Source organism: Labeo rohita, unplaced genomic scaffold, assembly GCF_022985175.1.
Source record: "Labeo rohita strain BAU-BD-2019 unplaced genomic scaffold, IGBB_LRoh.1.0 scaffold_92, whole genome shotgun sequence".
NCBI lineage: Eukaryota > Metazoa > Chordata > Actinopteri > Cypriniformes > Cyprinidae > Labeo > Labeo rohita.
Window position 1 is genome coordinate 497,421 of NW_026129876.1, and position 19,769 is coordinate 517,189.

A 19,769-nucleotide genomic window follows, 5' to 3' on the forward strand; every position below is an offset into this window, starting at 1 on the left:
TTAGCGATGTATGAAGAACGGATCCCTGACTGCCTTTCCCAAAAGCATCATTAGCTAGCTTTTTTCATTTTTATTTTGCTATAACAAATGTATTTTAAAGACACAGTTACTGCAGCCAAAAAGAATCTAATGTTCAAAGGTCGGGGGTCAGAAGCCCAAATAAAGCAAACTCTGATCTCCACAATGGAAACATTAAACCAAACAATAAAACACCTGTACCCGAGTGTCAACTTTGAGCTGATAATTCACAGTATATTGCAGCATGATACTTCCTCGAAAATGACAAATATTACTAAGAATACAGTATATAAGTCAAGATTTGGCTGCTTTTTTTTTTTTTTTTTTTTTTTTTCAACTATTTAACAGTGTAGCTAGACGAAGTTCAATAAATAACCCTTCTAGGATGTTGGGGTCTGGGTTTATTTGAATTAACACAATTCTGTTACAGAAATATTGATTCTTTTTGTAACTCAACCCTATAAAAGTCCTAATATAACATATTAAAAGACTAATTTCATATTATAAAGCACTATATTAACAGATTTATGAATGAAACTAAGCAGACAGTGACCTGAATGTTATTTAAATAAGAGCTGAGGCTCAGAGGCTGCTGTGTCACTCCTGTCATATAAAGCTGTTGCGCTCATGGGAACCTAATAAAGCAGAAAAGACAATCATTTCAGAAGAAGAGACACAGATGATGATTTTTGTTGGAAATTCAGAAGCGAAGACCAGGACACTTGGGTATCTTCAGCAGAACTCTTTATTGAGAACACACTGCGTGGCGCTGCAGTCATCAAAAGTTGTCTAACCAAAGCAGTGATACATTGTAGTTTATATACATGTAGTAGGTGGGCCTTAGAAATATTGACACAGTACTCAGAGGTGACATCCTTTGATCAGATCAAGAACAGAGGATGCAGGACGTTACTCTTCCCCCAACTGTAACACCTCAGCAGACCTAATAATCATAATAACATCACCAAATGGTTTGAGCACCATAGCTGCGGGAAATAAGACTCTATCAACATCACAAGGATAAGTCACAAGAACTAAAACTTTGCAAACAGATGCCATTATGTTTACATTAAATGTCCAATACAATGTAGTTCATCATTAAATGAGTCACAAATGTACTTACTTGCAATTATATCTGATGATCAGTTTACAAAGTAAATATTAACAAGCTTGTTAATCTGTTTATTAAAGATTATATAATAGATTTATAGCTTCTAGATGACAATGACAAACTAATTAATACAAATTTAATAATGTGATTTACTTTAGTAATGTGATGAGTTTGTGTGTATGTGAACATCGGAAAGAAGATTTACAGAGAGTCTCTCTATCGTTTAAGATCACACAGAGACACTGAGGAATCAGTATCAACTCTGAATCCAGCACAGAGGGGTTCAGTGAATGTGGTGTTGAAAGTGTGTAAGTGTGTGAGTGTGTGTGTGTCAGAGACGCTGTAGAAGGACAGAGTGCCGGCCGACACGTCCACATACACTCCTGCTCTATTAGAGGATGAACGATCAGCAGGGATAACAGTGATGTTCTTATTGTGACAGACAGAGAATTCTTTATCAGAGCAGTTCAGACTCCAGGATTTGTCATTGAATCCAAACTCACAGTCACTCCCTCCTTTCCTGTCGATTCCTGTATATGACACTGATATTTCAGCACGTCTCTTCCATTCAGTCTCCCAGTAACAGCGTCCAGTCAGACTCTCAACACACAGAACCTGCGGATCCTCATCAAATCTCTCTGGATGATCAGTATATGGCTGGTGATCTTCCACAAATGTGATCTTCCGGTTCTCATCAGACAGAACGAGTTGAGTGTTTGCCGTGTTTGGATCCAGTGTGAGATCACAGGCATCTGAACATAAGAAGAGAGAAACATCAACAACAGCACAACAGTGAAGATGTCTGTGTGTGTTCACAACTTTGACTATATTTGCAAAGTCCAGAATGTCCTCAGTATTCACAAATGTGCTCACTAATATAGTGAAAGCTGTTGAACAGAGACTAGTGATTGGGATCTCACTAGCAGTGCCGGACTTCTGGAGCTCTAAATAAAACTCTGTAAAAACAAACCTGTCAGGCCTAAAACAGTGCAGACTTGTGTTGTCTAAACCCAGTTGTGGGGTTATCATGCAAGTTAGCTTTATATCTATAACACTTTATAGAATACAGACTGTTTCAAAACAGTAACAGATACAAGCCAATAGTATAATTCTAAAGTCAGTTCAGTGTTGGTTCAGTTCAGTTCAGTAAGTGTAATCATTAGTTGTGCAGACAGACTCTGGTGTGTATAACTGATCAGTTGATGTTTGTGTGTACAGTTGATGAAAAAACATGTTTTAAAAGAAGCTTTTGTGTTTTTGTGTGTAGAGTTTAGGTAAAAGGAGCCATAGATTCAGAGACTGTGAAATTAACCCCAATTGTTAAAAGTAATGCTCTGGTACCATCTAGCTGTCAGAAAAACTATAATGAAATGTAGAATAATGTAGAACAAATATAATGAACATTCAAGACATTCCTGTGTGTGTTGCTTCCATATAAAGACACTAAAGCACCATTAACTTTTTCCCACCAAACACATAATTTTCCAGGTTTCTGTGTTTTCACTGTTATATGCTAGGAGGGCACTATTACACATCTCCTGAATAAGTCTAGAACAGGGGTCACCAAACTTGTTCCTGGAGGGTCAGTGTCCTGCAGAGTTTACCTCCAACTTTCCTCAACACACCTGCCTGGAAGTTAAGTATACCTAGTAAGACCTTGATTAGCTGGTTCAGGTGTGTGTGATTAGGGTTGAGCTAAACTCTGCAGGGACACTGGCCCTCCAGAACTGGGTCTGGTGACCACTGGCCTAGAACGTGCCGATCAAAAACACAGACCAGGAAGATTCAGAAACGAACAATCTCATATGTGTTTGCTGTGTATGTAGTATTTGATAAAATGCAATTTGGCTGGCAACTTGCTTCACAAATGCTGGCAGGGAAAGAGTTAAGTACGTTGAAAGGTGTTGTTATTTTAAAAACAGCACAAAAAATAAATAAATAAATATTAGAAAATAATATGCATTGTTCTTGCTCATTTCCTTCATGTTCTTGCTGCTTTTTCTTTCACTTTTCTACTCTGGACAAATAGTTTTGATTGGTAGCCATATGCCTTGTCCACACTAATACATGTTCATTTGAAACATCTTTTTCTCTCGGTTTCGGTTTTGTTTACACTGAGATGCTGTTTTGTCCTGTGAAAACTGAGCTTTTTGAAGACATTCTGCCAAGTGCATAAATGTGATCATGATCTTTTGGTACTGTAGAGTGGACTGTGAAAGCTAAGGTATTTGAAAACACTGATGCATATTTAGTCATGTGACACATATTGTATTGATAGACATCTATGATTACACTGGTATTGTGTCCGTTATGCTGTTCACTTTCACACTGTTGCTAAAGATGTTACATTGTTCACTCTTCATTTCATAGTCCTGCCAAGATGACAGAAAATGTATTTACAACTGCTTTCCTGTAGTAAAACATGAGTGCAGCTGTGTTTAAGACATATAAAATATAATGCTTGAGTGCGATTGAGATGCATCAGTGAATGCTTTATAGTTAATTCTTAATAATAAGATATTTTGAAAAATAAAATTATGTGACTAAAAGAATGGCATCAAAAAAAAATTTCATGTCTTTTCATCTGTAGCATCTCAGTAAGATTTTATTATGGTTCATGCATGTGCAGTAAGGAGAGTTTAACATTTCTGATGTTTCAGTGTGGATGAGAAACATCTGGAAAACACCTGAAACCTCTAATGTGGACAGAGAGTGTTTTGAAAAAAAAAAAAAAAAAAAAAAAAAAAAGACATTTTTAAATGTAATACTAGTCATGTGTTACGAAACGTCATTACCATCACTGCATGATGTCCAAAATGATGAGTCCAAAACATATTAAATATGTAATTAAATACATATGTATTTAAAAATATACATTTACACATGACTCCTCATAGTGTTGAATAAATTATGTTATTACTGTCACAAAAGTATTCTCGTTGCTTCATAAAATTACGGTGAGGTCGAATGGACTGTTTAACCAATTATGTCCATGTTACGTTTCTGGACCTGGGAACATTGCAGTTGTATTGCTGTCCATGTAGGGTCTCACATTTGATCAAAAATATCTTAATTTGTGTTCCGAAGATGAACGAAGGTCTTACAGATTTGGAATGACATGAGGGTGAGTAATTAATGACAGAATTGTGGGTTAACTACCCTTTATGTGTGCATGTTGTGAACGTGTGTGTGTTTGTAGACCTACACTTTCGTAGTCCTGCTGTCATCATGAACTCTCCTCCATGATCCACACTGTAAACACACAAACACACATTAATGTAGATCTGCATCATTCACACACAAGTTCAATATGTCAGTATTAGATTAGTGTTTGAAATACTTGAGTATCTGCAGTTTATATTTTGGATCCTCCAGTTTGTGTTTGAGCAGCTGGACCCCTGATTGTCCTGGGTGATTGTAGCTCAGATCCAGCTCTCTCAAGTGTGAGGGGTTTGAACTCAGAGCTGAAGACAAATAACCACAGCCTTCCTCTGTCATCATACAGCCAGACAACCTACAGATACACACAGTCAGATTATCTACAGACAAATACTAAGATCATCTACTAGACTACAGATGGGCATTTTTGGCAATTTCTCATTTCAATCATCAATAGGTTTCAAAAACCAGTTCTTTAATACCTCAGTATCTGCAGCTGACAGTTTGGACTCTCCAGTCCATCAGAAATAATCTTGACACCAGAGTCCTGCAGGTCATTGTTACTCAGATCCAGCTCTTTCAGGACACAGTTTGAGGATTGTAGAGCTGAAGACAAACTCTCACAAGACTCAGCAGTGAGATTACAGCCAGCAAGACTGAAAGAGAGCAGAACACACACATCAACAGTCAGATCATCTACAGACACTCATTTTGACCAGCTGACTGTAAATGATCACTTATGTGTTCTTAAATACCTCAGTATCTGCAGCTGACAGTTTGGACTCTTCAGTCCATCAGAAATAATCTTGACACCAGAGTCCTGCAGGTCATTGTTACTCAGATCCAGCTCTCTCAGGACAGAGTTTGAAGATTGTAGAGCTAAAGACACAATTTCCCAATGCTGATCTGAGGGATCACAGCTAGAAAATCTAGAAGAGATCAAATCAAATTTAAGAAATAACAAAACAATACAGACATGTACAGAGGGTTGCCAGTTTTCTGTCCTCAGGGAATAGAGGATGACATTATCTGAACATTTAATCACAATAAGATGAGCTCCTGAGATTGAGATAATCTGATCATTTTATCATTTAGATTATTTATTTTTATTTATTAAAGCCTTACTGCTAAATATTTTTAGTTTCCCATTGTTTGGTGCTGTAGTTGCAATCATTTTGAGTCAACAATGTGTAACAGTAACTTGTTTGCTTTATTTTGCTTTATTAACTTTATTCAATGTCACAGCCATTTAAGATTAAATGAGACATGTTGAATGAATGCTTGATATGTAGTTTACTGTTGACATGTAGTTTACTGTTTGAATTTTATAAAGCGACACAAGCGCTTTTTGAGGGAAAAAAATTATTACTTTATTCATGAAAACACAGATGTTTGATATTTACATTTAATAATTCTGCTAAAATAATAATAATAAAATTATTTTTATAGGTGCCCCGGGCGCCGTGGCCCACTAATGGTCAGTGTGTGTGTCCATTTGGATGGGTTAAATGCAGAGCACAAATTTCGAGTATGGGTCACCACACTTAGCCACATGTCAGGTCCTTTACTTTCATTTTTTACTCTTATGTTTTAACTCACTAGTTCTCTCATTAAATTCAACATGTGATGTAAATAAGATTATTTTTTTGCTGCTTTGCTTTTTTAAGAGACTGATATTGTAAATTGGTGTGTCTTATCATATTATTTTAATGTATTATAAATGAACAGTTTGAATTTTTAAAATTCATTACCAGAAAAACAGGAAGTCTAAAACTTCCGCATTGAAAAATAAAGTGGATAATGCATTCAGAATTTGTATAAAACTCTTGTTTTTAATGCTGCTAAGAGGACAAACGGCAATATACACATTCTTCATTCACAAGTGAAAATGTTTTAATTGCAGCTTTACCGATCAATGGTTTCGACCGTCCCCTTTGCTTCACCTGCTGGTGATTTAATGATGTATTTAACTTCAGTTAATAATTAAACACTCACAGAGCTTTTCTGCAGTTGATCACAGCTGGTATCAGTCTTCTTCTCCCCTCATCGGATGTGTTGTATTTCTTGGGGTCCAGCTCATCCAGTGGCTCCTCTGACATCTGAAGCATGTAGGCAATTGTTGAGCAGTGAGCAGGAGAGAGTTTCTTCTCTGAGTGTTTGTCTGATTTCACAAACTTCTCAATCTCTCTGGACAGAGTCTGATCTTTCACTTCCAGCAGACAGAGGAAAAGATTGATGGACTGACCAGCTGAGAGATTACCATAACGATTTTCTGAAACTTTGATAATCTCTTTAATGTCCTGTGTGGTTCTCCTGATGCTCTCTGAGCTCTTCTCTGTGTGTGTCAGTAGATCCTGTAAGAGTCTCTGATTGGACTCCAGTGAGATGCCCAGCAGGAACCGTAGGAACAGATCCAGCTTCCCATTCTTACTCTGGAGTGCTTTATATACTGCTGACATTAGTAGATCATACAGAGAGACTTTAGATATGCAAGATCTGATTTCAGGCAGAAAAATCTCCGGCAGCTTCTTGTTCTTTGTGAAACAACAGTAAAGCAGATAGAAAGCAGCGAGAAACTCCTGAACACTCAAATGAATGAAGCTGTAGACTTTCTTCTGATGAATCACAGATTCCTCCTTAAAGATCTCAGTGCAAATCCCAGAATACACTGAGGCATCAGTGATGTCTATGCCGCTCTCAATCAGGTCCTCCTCATAGAACATCACATTGCCCTTCATCAGCTGTTTGAAAGCCACTTCTGCAAGTTTCACAATCACTTCTCTGTTGGACTGCAGGAGTTTCTCTGGATCTCTCTCTTCATACTTCTGATTCCTCATGCTGATCTGAGTCAGCAGGAAGTGGATGTACATTTCAGTCAGAGTTTGAGGGATTTCTGCACTCACATCTTCTTTCAGGAGCGTCTGTAGGACAGTGGATGAGATCCAGCAGAAGACGGGGATGTGGCACATGATGTGGAGGCTTCTTGCTCTTCTGATGTGTGAGATGATTCTGCTGGCTTGATGCTGGTCACTGATTCTCTTCCTGAAATATTCCTCCTTCTGAGGCTCACTGAATCCCTGAATTTCTGTCAGACAGTTGATGTATTTGGAGGGGATCTGACTGGCTGCTGCTGGTCTGGAGGTGATCCAGATGAGAGCAGAGGGAAGCAGCTTTCCTGTGATGAGGTTTGACATCAACACACCCACTGACGAAATCTCAGTCACATCACAAACTTTCTGAACATCTGAAAACATCAGTGGAATTCTGCTTTCATCTAGGCCATCAAAGATGAACACAACTTTACATTCCTCATAAATCTTTGAGTCCAGATCTTGTAGTTCAGGATGAAAGTCCAGCAGAAGTCTGTGAAGACTGTACTGATGATCTCGGATCAAGTTCAGCTCTCGAAATGGAAAAACAAACATGAAATCTACATCCTGATTGGCTTTTCCCTCAGTCCAGTCCAGAATGAACTTCTGCACAGAGACGGTTTTTCCAATTCCAGCAATGCCTTTAGTAAGAACAGTCTTGATATGGTCTTTCTCCTCACATCCTGGTTCAGCTGAGGCTTTGAAGATGTCATTGCAGTAGATTGGAGTGTCTTGTGAGTGTTGTGTTCTGGCTGTTTTCTCCATCTGTAAAACCTCATGTTCTTCATTCACTCCTTCACTCTGTCCCTCTATGATGTAGAGCTCTGTGTAGATCCTGTTCAGGAGGGTTTCATTCTCCTGGAGTTTCAGTCCCTCAAATAATCTCTCATACATGCTCTTCATGCTTGTTTTCAGCTGTTCTTTGACTCTCTGTAGTTTATAATTAGGTCTGCAGATAAAGCTGGGATCTACCAATAAAGATAACTTCCTCTTCCTCCTCCTGATGATCCTGATAAACACAGAAATCATTTTTAATTTAGTTCTGTCTTCTGTTTCATTTATTATAAGCAGGGCTGCAACAATAACTGATAAAATCACTAATGAAAATAATCATAAGTGTCTGTTAATGAAGTATTTACATAGATGTTCAATGTGGAAGAGCTTAAAGAGAGCACACTGGGCTTAATTGGAACAGCAACAATTTTGTATAAATTTTATGTAATATAATGACAATATTTAGCAAAATAAATAATCTACTTAACATATATTAAGTTCATACATATTTTATTATGAACAACTATTAACAATAATTATTCTTTTTCTTATTGATTTCACAGTGAAGCTGTGTGATTTTAAAACAAAAATATCTTTAACAAAATAACAGACCTAACTGTAATTATTTCCATAATATTATGGATAATATTATGGATTGAAAAGTACAAGTTCCAGTTTATAATATGCAAAGGTCTAAACATTAATATGAGCTGAAAAATGGAAGAAGATTTATGTAAGATTTTTACATTATTTACTCTATCTACAGCTGTATAAAAATCAAGAGATATGCATATGTATTTACATAATACTTTAGAAAGAGGCAATAATTAGAGATGGAGATTGAATTACAGAAATGATTTACAGAACACAGGTAATGATGTCTGTGTTAGCTGTTTAAGCTGGAGATGTCATGGAGGAAAAAAAAAAACAGACTTTTTGTCTGGTTTGTGGGATCAGTGTGTGATGCCTGTCTGCGTCTGCTGCTGTTGCTCAGTGTTTTCTCTGACTGAACATTGAATCGGCATCTGCCAGGTTGTATAGCATCTGAGTAATGCAATCCTATGATTGTTCTCACTGGTCATTGTTTATTGGTGCAGCGTGAATTGACCTTAACACTAGGGATGGGCGATATGGGCTTAAAAATTTATCACGATAATTTCTGGTATTTATTGCGATAACGATATCAATGCGATAACGATAATTCATGGAAATCTGTTTCTTTAGAGAAAAGTATTATCTTTACTATTTTTACCCAAAATAGGATGTTGTAGGCATTACGAGTACACAAGTAATGTAAGGACTGTTTAACTCACTGGAATGTTAATCAAATTATTTGTACTTTCTGTACTAGAAGCTCCTAACATTAAGATGAATTCCTTGTGTGTGAAACACACTTGGCAATGAAGCTCTTTCACATTCGGAAGCCGGAGGGCGCCCTTGCGCTGAAACTCCACATATGATTTATAGTGGAAATAATAGTACTGACTATGCGTCAGGAATCTCTAATCCAGTTATCGCTGTAGCTGAATAAAACGCAGATAGAGGAATTTTAACTGAGGAAACTTGAAGACAATAAACAAGCAATTTTAGGTATTTTTATAAGGATAAAGTATATTTATAATGCAGTGGTAATCTACATAACCTTTATAATACTATAAAATAGTATGATTTCTGCCTCATTCTGTGATATGAAGCCACGTCTGATCGCAAAAGATCATTTCAAACACTTAACTGTGTTAAGTTAATTTGGAGAAAAAGCATGTCAATAAATAATATCTTTGTTGGACAACAGGTTTGTAAACAGACTCAAACACACAAATCTGCGTCGCACACTTGCTACTAGTAACAGTTAATGTTATTCAAGGCTCAGACCGATTTTTGTCGCACTGCACAGTTTTGATCAAACCAGTTTCAAGATTGTAGCTCTTCATTTAGAGATATACTAGTTTTACGTCCGCCTTCAGCATGTCACTCCATAAAACTATATGAAATATAGATACATAGAAATATGTAATAACTAGAATAAACTAGACTTTATCGTTATTATCACGGGAAGACTAATTCTTATCGTGAGGAAAAAATTACCGGTATATCGCAAACGATAAGATATCGCCCATCCCTACTTAACACTGGATTATATCTCACCTGGGGTCAGAGGTCATTGGATCATCACTAAATAAAGGAGGCTTATTCATGGATCCATCACTCTTCAGAGACACACAGCTGTATTCAGGAAATAAACTCCATATCCATGAGAACCTGAGAAAACAGAAATAATTCTTCCTTTAGTTCTGTCTGCTGTTTCATTTATTTTAAAAACCATCGACAGTGTGCGTAAATCTTCACTCTGGGAGAATAAATGATGTCTAACATCACTCAACTATTAGGTTCAGTATAAGTTTAGCACAGATTTATTTTCCCTTGCTCTGACTGATATGCATGTATGTATATATGCATGTATGTATGTATGTGTGTGTGTATATTTATATAAGGGCTTAAAGAACATAGATTACAATGGTTACAATGATGGTAAGGAAGTTGCGAAGTCACGCAGTCCATGACGGACAGATCATTAACAGATCTGATAATACAGTACATTGTACAGGACATTCAAACGGTCACCTATCATTCATCGACCTCAAATCTAGCTTATGATCTGAAATATGTTAGTAGTAGCAACTTTACATGGTGGCTCAATCTAATGTTAATATAGAAAAATGTGTGCATTAACTTCATAATAGATGATGGCTTAGGTGCGGTCACATGCTCTTAAAATAACTCTGGAATTTTTGGTCATACAGACAAAAGTAATATATCTTTCGAATCTGTAAAGACTCGAAGAGGATGCGTTTTCTGCCGTCTCTGTGTATACACTGTGTATACATGTCTTACAGACATGAAAAATATATAGTGAGTAAAATGTCTACTTTTAAATTAACCAATTGAGGCAGGTTGAGGTTGGAGAGACACTGTCTGGGACTTTGGCTTTCCTTATCTTGTCTCTCCTGTCTTTGCATACATCATCTTCACAGATCTTAAAGGGGTCATCAGATGGCCATTTTCCACAAGTTAGTATGATTCTTTAGGGTCTTAATGAAAAGTCTATAATATATTTTGGTTAAACATTCTCAATGGTAGTGTAAAATAGCACCCTTTTTACCATGTCAAAATGAGCTCTTCAAAAATCAAACCATTTTGAGAGATTGTTCCTTTAAATGTTAATGAGCTCTGCTCGGCTCGGCCCGCCCCTTTCTTCTCTCTGTGGAGTGACAAGCCTGTTTACTTTAGACACATTTAGCGTGTTTAGCTGCGAAACTTGTTAACTAGCATGTTATTAATAAAGGTGATTGCAGAGATTACTGGTCATATAATTAGAAAAAAGTTGATTTATTTTATTAATTCCATTCAAGAAGTGAAACTTGTATAATGCATACTAGGGCTGCATGATTAATCGCATGATATTGTGAGGTGATGTCGAATGCAATTTTGAGCGCGATTTGGCGTAGCTTGTCAGTGATTTACCGCTCTGTGTATTAACTGCCGCTCCAGCTGAACGCACGTGATGGAGCTTTACTACTAATCAAAGTACCGGCTTCATTGACTAAGCGCGCCTCACAATATCATGCGATTAATCTTGCAGCCCTAATGCGCACATTCATTCCACACAGACTGATATATTTCAAGTGTTTATTTCTTTTAATTTTGATGATTATAATTGACAACTAATGAAAACCCCAAATTCAGTATCTTAGAAAATTAGAATATTGTGAAAAGGTTCAGTATTGAAGAGATGTGGTACCACACTCTAATCAGCTAATTAATTCAAAACACCTGCAAAGGCCTTTAAATGGTCTCTCAGTCTAGTTCTGTAGGCTACACAATCATTGGGAAGACTGCTGATTTGACAGTTGTCCAAAAGACGACCATTGAAACCTTGCACAAGGAGGGCAAGACACAAAAGGTCATTGCAAAAGAGGCTGTTCACAGAGCTCTGTGTCCAAGCACATTAATAGAGAGGTGAAGGGAAGGAAAAGATGTGGTAGAAAAAATGTACAAGCAATAGGGATAATCGCACCCTGAAGAGAATTGTGAAACAAAACCCATTCAAAAATGTGGGGGAGATTCACAAAGAGTGGACTGCAGCTGGAGTCAGTGCTTAAAGAACCACTACACACAGACGTCTGCAAGACATGGGTTTCAGCTGTTGCATTCCTTGTGTCAAGCCGCTCTTGAACAACAGACAGCGTCAGAAGCGTCTCGCCTGGGCTAAAGACAAAAAGGACTGGACTGCTGCTGAGTGGTCCAAAGTTATGTTCTCTGATGTAAAATTTTGCATTTCCTTTGGAAATCAGGGTCCAGAGTCTGGAGGAAGAGAGGAGAGGCACAGAATCCACGTTGCTTGAGGTCCAGTGTAAAGTTTCCACAGTCAGTGATGGTTTGGGATGCCATGTCATCTGCTGGTGTTGCTCCACTGTGTTTTCTGAGGTCCAAGGTCAACGCAGCTGTATACCAGGACGTTTTAGAGCACTTTATGCTTCCTGCTGCTGACCAGCTTTATGGAGATGCAGATTTCATTTTCCAACAGGACTTGGCACCTGCACACAGTGCCAAAGCTACCAGTACCTGGTTTAAGGACCATGGTATCCCTGTTCTTAATTGGCCAGCAAACTCGCCTGACCTTAACCCCATAGTAAATCTATGGGATATTGTGAAGAGGAAGATGCGATATGCCAGACCGAACAATGCAGAAGAGCTGAAGGCCGCTATCAGAGCAACCTGGGCTCTCATAAAACCTGAGCAGTGCCACAGACTGATCGACTCCATGTCACACCACATTGCTGCAGTAATTCAGACAAAAGGAGCCCCAACTAAGTATTGAGTGCTGTACATGCTCATACTTTTCATGTTCATACTTTTCAGTTGGCCAAGATTTCTGAAAATCCTTTCTTTGTATTGGTCTTAAGTAATATTCAAATTTTCTGAGATACTGAATTTGGGGTTTTCATTAGTTGTCAGTTATAATCATCAAAATTAAAAGAAATAAACACTTGAAATATATCAGTCTGTGTGGAATGAATGTATACATTATACACGTTTCACTTCTTGAATGGAATTAATGAAATAAATCAAGTTTTTGAAGATATTCTAATTAAATGACCAGCACCTGTATAATAGAGAACTGGATTGCTCATGAAAAAAGTGAAGCCACAGCGCCGCCATATTAGTATTTCCTAGTATGCACATACATTATTGAATGAATAGGAAATTATATGATTTTAATGAGAAAAAGAACATAAGTCAGCATTCCTATATCCAAAGTCTCACTGTACATTTTCACAATGCAAGCGTCCTAAGCATGTAAATGGTTATTTGTTTAATATCGGGAATACCCTCTGCTTATTAAAAAGGTACATTCATATAGCCTACAGTGTGTGACGCTTGTCTGCATCTGCTGCTGTTGCTCAGTGTTTTCTCTGATTGAACATGTTAAATCAAGAAATAATGTAATGCAATCCTATGATTGTTCACGCTGGTCATTGTCTATTGGTGCAGCGTGAATTGACCTTAACACTGGATTATATCTCACCTGGGGTCAGAGGTCATTGGATCATCACTAAATAAAGGAGGCTTATTCATGGATCCATCACTCTTCAGAGACACAAAGCTGTGATCAGGAAATGAACCTCTCCATCCCGATGAGATCCTGAGAAAAAAGAAAAAAAAAATCTTCCTTTAGTTTTGTCTGCAGTTTCATTTATTTAAAAAAAAAAAACATCTACAGTGTGAGTAAATCCTCACTCTGGGAGAATAAATGATGTCTAACATCATTCAACTATTAGGTTCAGTATAAGTTTAAATTTATTTTCCCTTGCTGAACACTCTAACTGATATGCATGTACGTATATATGTATATATGTATGTGTGTATATGTTAGGGTTTAAAGAACACAGACAGGTTAAAATGACAGTAAGGAAGTGGCGAAGTCACGCAGTCCATGATGGACAGATCGTTAACGGATCTGATAATAAAGTACATCGGGCAGGACTTTCAAACACTCACCTATCATTCATCAACCTCAAATCTAGCTTATGATCTGAAATATGTTAGTAGTAGCAACTTGGTCGCTCAATGTAATGTTAATATAGAAAAATGTGTGCTATTGAAGTGTGTGTGTGGAGTGTGGAAGCTGAACAGTAGCACACTAACTTAATGATAGATAATGGCTCAGGTGCGTCACATGCTCTTAAAATAACGCTGTAATTTTTGTCAGACAAAAATAATATATCTTTCAAATCTGTAAAGACTCTACGTTTATTTGTGTGCACTCACAATAATAATAACAGTGAAGGTTGGGTATTTGTAAAATAATGAAAGCAAACCTGGGGTCAGAGGTCATTGGATCATCACTAAATAAAGGAGGCTTATTCATGGATCCATCACTCTTCAGAGACACAAAGCTGTGATCAGGAAATGAACCTCTCCATCCCGATGAGATCCTGAGAAAACAGAAATAATTCTTCCTTTAGTTCTGTCTGCGGTTTCATTTTAAAAACCATCTAGTGCGAGTAAATCTTCACTCTGGGAGACTAAATGATGTCTAACATCAGCCAACTATTAGATTTTCTTTTGCAAACTGTTCCAGATCATTCAGATTTGAAGGATGCCTGCTGCCACCTGCTGTTTTGAGATCTCTCCACAGGTGTTATATGGGATTCAGATCTGGACTCATTGCTGGCCATTTCAGAAATCTCCAGCGCTTTGTTTGTAACCATTTCTGAGTGCTTTTTTAAGTGTGTGTTCGGGTCATTGTCCTGCTGGAAGACCCATGACGGTTGCAGCTTTCTGACACTGGCCACTATGTTGTGGCCCAAAATTATTTGGTAATCATCAGACTTCATGATTCTATAGAATCTGGACAGTAAGTTTTGGGAGCTAAATTTTAGTTCATCTCTGCATGGAAAACAGGGGTGCTGGAGACTAAATGGCAATTTTGCACATTTGGCAATTTTGCACATTTAAAATATGATCTTTAGTGTGTAGAATTAAGGCAGAGATCTAACCCCATATTCACAGTGTGTGCGAGAGAGAAAGAAAGAGTGTTACTGTGTGTGCACTTTACTAAATTATATCTCACCTGCAGTTAGAGGACATTGGATCATTACTAAATAAAGGAGGCTTATTCATGGATCCATCACTCTTCAGAGACACACAGCTGCAATCAGGAGATGAATATCTCTCACTGCTCTCCATTATGAGAAACTGACTTCACACCTACATATGAAAACACAAGAGAACAAATAACACACAATAATGTGAAAAGTATTCTAGTAATTGCAGTGAAAACAAATCTTAATGCTACATAGAACATGACATTCAAGGGAATGTGGAGACATTCAGACTCAGCAGCTGCAGCAGTTTGTGGAAGAACCATTTCTAAACTGATGGTTTACTGACTGTAGTGGAAGAAGATCTGAAGCCCTTTGAGATGAAGAGTGATCCTCATGAGCATAGTCAGTATCTGAGCTCACTAATACTCGTGTCTTACTGAACATATTTCCCTTCAGCAGCATGAGAAAAGCATGAATCCCTCTTCAGAGCCTTGATGCGTTTCTGCTGCTGTAATGCAGAGTTCACACTGAACAATGCTGGATCATTGTTTTTACAATATGAAGAAATGCCAACAACTCTACATTTCACAACCAAATGCACGCAAGAAGTGATAGGGAAAGATCAGGCTGATATTGAGGTCTGTAACTCCCCCAGAATTTTGTGCTGCCCTTTAGCCTGCAGCAAAAGTCGTACACAGATGCCGCCAGATGTAGATGTGGCACATGGCATGTTTCTCAAGAAAACCAATGTTTGTTCACCAGAGCAAAGGAAGCAAAGTTTCCTTACTTTAGCAAAGGAAAACCAGTCTTCTCTTGGCATCAAAATCCTCCAACATTTTTCTTTACAAATCCATGTTTTGTAGCTGTATTGACAACTCTGCATAACTGGATGTTTTTAAATAACCTGATAAAAACTAAAAAGTTTTTGGGCTAGACAATATAAATAACACTGATAATAATGATTACAATGATTTAGACCAACCTATTTTGTATTTAAATCAAGCGTATAATCGTTTATTTTACTCACGTTTTCGATGTATCGTTATATCACTACACCCTTAGTTTTATTGTTCTTTAAAGGGGTCATCGGATGCATAATTCACTTTTACATCTGAATCAATGTCAAAATGCCTGTGTTGTGCCCATTTTTGACCCAGTCAAATTATTACTTTTTTCATTGAAATCGCTACCTGATTGCCTAATCCTAACCCTACACCTAATACTCCCCCACACCTGACCATAAACCTACCAATACTAAGGGGGTAATAATCTGGCAGGGGTCAGAATTCGGTACAATACTGGCTGGGTTTGTTCTAATGGCCAGTGCCGGCCTGTAGGTTTGTGGGGTCCTAGGCAAGACAATGAAAATGAGCCCCACTAATGTAAAAAAACTGTCACAGAAATTTGACGAGTGAGAGAAGGCACATAACATGACTATTTCAATATTTAAGTGTGAATGTGTATTAATTGTAACACATTCAACAAACATATGTAAAAATATTTAAATAAATAAAAAAAAAAAAAAAAAAAAAAAAATAGGAGCGCAAGTGAGCCTGAATATGCATGTACACATACATCACAAATAAAATATAAAGGAAGTATACACAAAAATTAAACAAAATAAACATAAGCATACTAATATTCATAAATGATAAGAAATGCAGGCTATTTTGCTGGTTTTGTTTTGTTTTGATTGATAAAAAAACTATTGTGTTGGACATTAGATCCGAGTCTGATCATGGACATCATTACATGTATAAAACAAGTACTAATATAAAAAAATATTATGTATAGCAGTCAAAACATCTTTTTTTCCAGCTCTGCAAAGATATCATTTGGATTCCATTTCTACCACAACTTCACTTTAATCTCTCTATCATACTTTCATTTCAAATCATTTAAAAATAGCATTAATGTGCAACAAGACTTCATTTCAAGAGACTATTCTGAAAGGCAATATTAGGTGAATCCAAAATCTAAACCATAACAAAAAAATCTGAACTGTAACAAGAAAGGAAAGACCAAAAAAGATAAAGAACACTGAGTTTGTTGTGCCTGTTTGTAGGGCTGCAGAATTAGGCCAAAATGTTGTTTTTATTAATATGACTAATTCTGATTATTGTTGTTACTAAATAAAAACATTAAACAAAACAATAATCATTGCTAATGATTATCAATATATTTCGCAACTGCAGCATGACCTGTTAATATGCAGGAGGCCTAACTAGAAATGTTTAGAAAAGTATAAGTATTTATTATTAAAAATATTTGACAAATATATATATATATGTTTTTTTTTGTTAATAAATTCTTATGCATTGACTGCACCGCGGGGCTCTCTCCTTTATATACATATTTCAGTCAACAAAACCATAAATTATTATTATTATTATTTTTTTATTTTTTGGTAAATACACACTTATGAATGTGAACAGAATGTAAATTAATTATTGAAGTATAGTGAAACTGAATATGTACAGTGCCAAAATAAGTGCAAGGCAGTTTCCTCATATTCATTACAAAAAATACAATTTACAGTTAATCCTTTGTTACTTTTTGTATATAATGATATGCTGGATAAAATCTGTGAAAAAACTTTAACCTTATTTTTAAGATGATATTTCTGTGGTAACAACCACAATTTTTTCCAATAAATCAAGTTTCCATTCAATAGAGAGACCCAATGAGACACAATATAAGGTACAGTAACAATTTCTGAATAAAAAACAAATTTACACTGAAAACACACAGGCAACAGATTTCCCTGAAGACCTGGAGAAAATGTTTCCCCCTATATATTACCTTCTGAAGATTTAAAACAATACAGTGATGCTGGGGATCATTTTAAATGTCATAATTATGTCTAACCACTTTCATCTGTAGAACAGTGTCTTTACACTAAAACACAGGGGGAACAGATATCTTAAAAGATACACTAAAAGATTTGTAGTTTTGTTGGATTTTTGTTTGTTTTTAACAAAACTACACAATTTCAAGCTGTTGTTTAAGTTTCCAGTGTGTTCAAGATGTTCTGGTCTTTTTTAATGTTAACAGTGCACAAGTTTAAACAATGGGAAATCACAATAAAAAAATAAATCACTTTTTAAAACTACAATAGTACGATACAGTACAAAAGAAATGCAAATTTTAAACCAAACACAATAAAATATACAATAAATATACAATACTTAGAAACAAAAAAAGTCAACACAAGTGCAGTTTTGAAAAACAGACAAAAACTATTAACAAAATTGTTTATAATATACTGACTCAGATAATACACGCTGGGCAGTAATATTCTTTATGCACTTACTGGACGTATTTTCAATGTAAAAACACTGATTATGACATTAAAAACATCAGGAGCATCACTGTGAGCTACCTAAAATAATAAAAGAGACTACTCACTGTGCAGTGCAATATAGTTTATTTGTTATTTCGACAAGGCTTAAGTTGTTTGGCAGAAACGCGCGACACTAACAACAATGCTAATGTCACAAATAATCTCAAACTTTACAGGGTTTTAAATGATTCTTTCAAACTACCCTTTTCGTATCTTATAGCTCTTAATAACTCTTTTAACACCAATCAAGTCCCGCACTTTATATTCTTATTCATGCATGTTCCTTTCAAACCCGAAACCTAAATAAACATCAGACACAAGTGCTGAGGAAAAATAAACAAACAAAGAAACTGAAACCAGACCGAACCATTTTTTTTTCCATATGGACAAACGCAACTGTGTAAAATAAAGGAAAGATTTAGGAAGGTAGACCTCATTTTTTAGATGTTTAATAAGAGATTAATTAGTGATCGCTAGACGAGGGCCTAATGAACTCATTTGAGATTTTTCACTGGATTTGCCCGTGTTATCTTAAATTACTATATTAATCGTGTGGATTCAGACCACTTATCTATATGTGATGATATTCTCTATTATACTATTATGATTCAGACTCATTTCCAGCATCAGCACTGTATGTCAAAATCAAACTGTCACTAAAGCTGATCGTCTGCGAAAATCCGCGGCCTACAGCGCTCGTGTTTTGTTCAAATGTTTATTTCCTCTTCTGTTAACCTACATTTCCGATTGCAAAGAATTCGTAAAATAATCTAAACTAAAAGCAGAATCGCTAAAGCTCGATATCATTATAATCCTGAGGATGAATTTATGCAGCTTTATCCATTTCTACATGCGTCACAAATCCATTAATGGTGTTAACGTTTAAAGATTTAACACGACAGAGACTCGAAAGCGAGAAACATCTACAATAATACGGACTTATATCAGAAGCTGATAATAAACTTACCTTAATGTGATGTTTATGTTAGTTTAAAGTCTCATTTATTTTATTCCTGTCGAGTTTGCTTTCGTTATCAACACAAAGGAGTTTCCAGGAAGACGAATGCTCTTCTTCTGCTGTTTAACTTGCTGTGCATTACCACCACCTACTGGAATGGAGTAACGAGCACTACTTGGAGAAAGCTGATTCATCAAAAACACACACACATATACACACAAACATAAGCATTTTCCCCCTTCTTTTTCTTAAGAACAATAAAACATTTCCTAAAAAATATCCCTAATAAAACATAATTAATGTTCACTAGTCCTGTAAAAATCTAAATACTAAATACTTTGAATTGATTTATTCCATCACCTTCTCTTCCAGTGCCCCTATTATTAGTTATGAAAGGTTCATATTTTGGTTTTGGGAGTCCCCAACA

The 19,769-nt window shown here is 36.4% G+C and overlaps 1 protein-coding gene across 2 annotated transcripts; it reads right to left on the bottom strand.

Annotated features, from left to right (window-relative positions):
• Positions 1-1,179: 1,179 nt before the first annotated feature.
• Positions 1,180-19,480, bottom strand: LOC127162379 (NACHT, LRR and PYD domains-containing protein 3-like). Of its 2 annotated transcripts, XM_051105174.1 has the most exons (11): positions 19,352-19,480; positions 15,068-15,204; positions 14,313-14,429; positions 13,520-13,636; positions 10,078-10,191; positions 6,284-8,167; positions 5,044-5,217; positions 4,771-4,944; positions 4,470-4,643; positions 4,335-4,381; positions 1,180-1,881 (listed from the first exon to the last, which is right to left on the bottom strand). In XM_051105174.1, exons 2-11 carry the CDS (start codon positions 15,181-15,183, stop codon positions 1,346-1,348), a joined length of 3,453 nt encoding a protein of 1,150 aa, XP_050961131.1. In that variant the 5' UTR covers positions 15,184-15,204; positions 19,352-19,480; the 3' UTR covers positions 1,180-1,345. The 2 variants fall into 2 exon arrangements, with proteins under 2 accessions (XP_050961131.1, XP_050961132.1); XM_051105175.1 differs by lacking the exon at positions 4,771-4,944.
• Between the last annotated feature and the right edge of the window lie 289 nt (positions 19,481-19,769).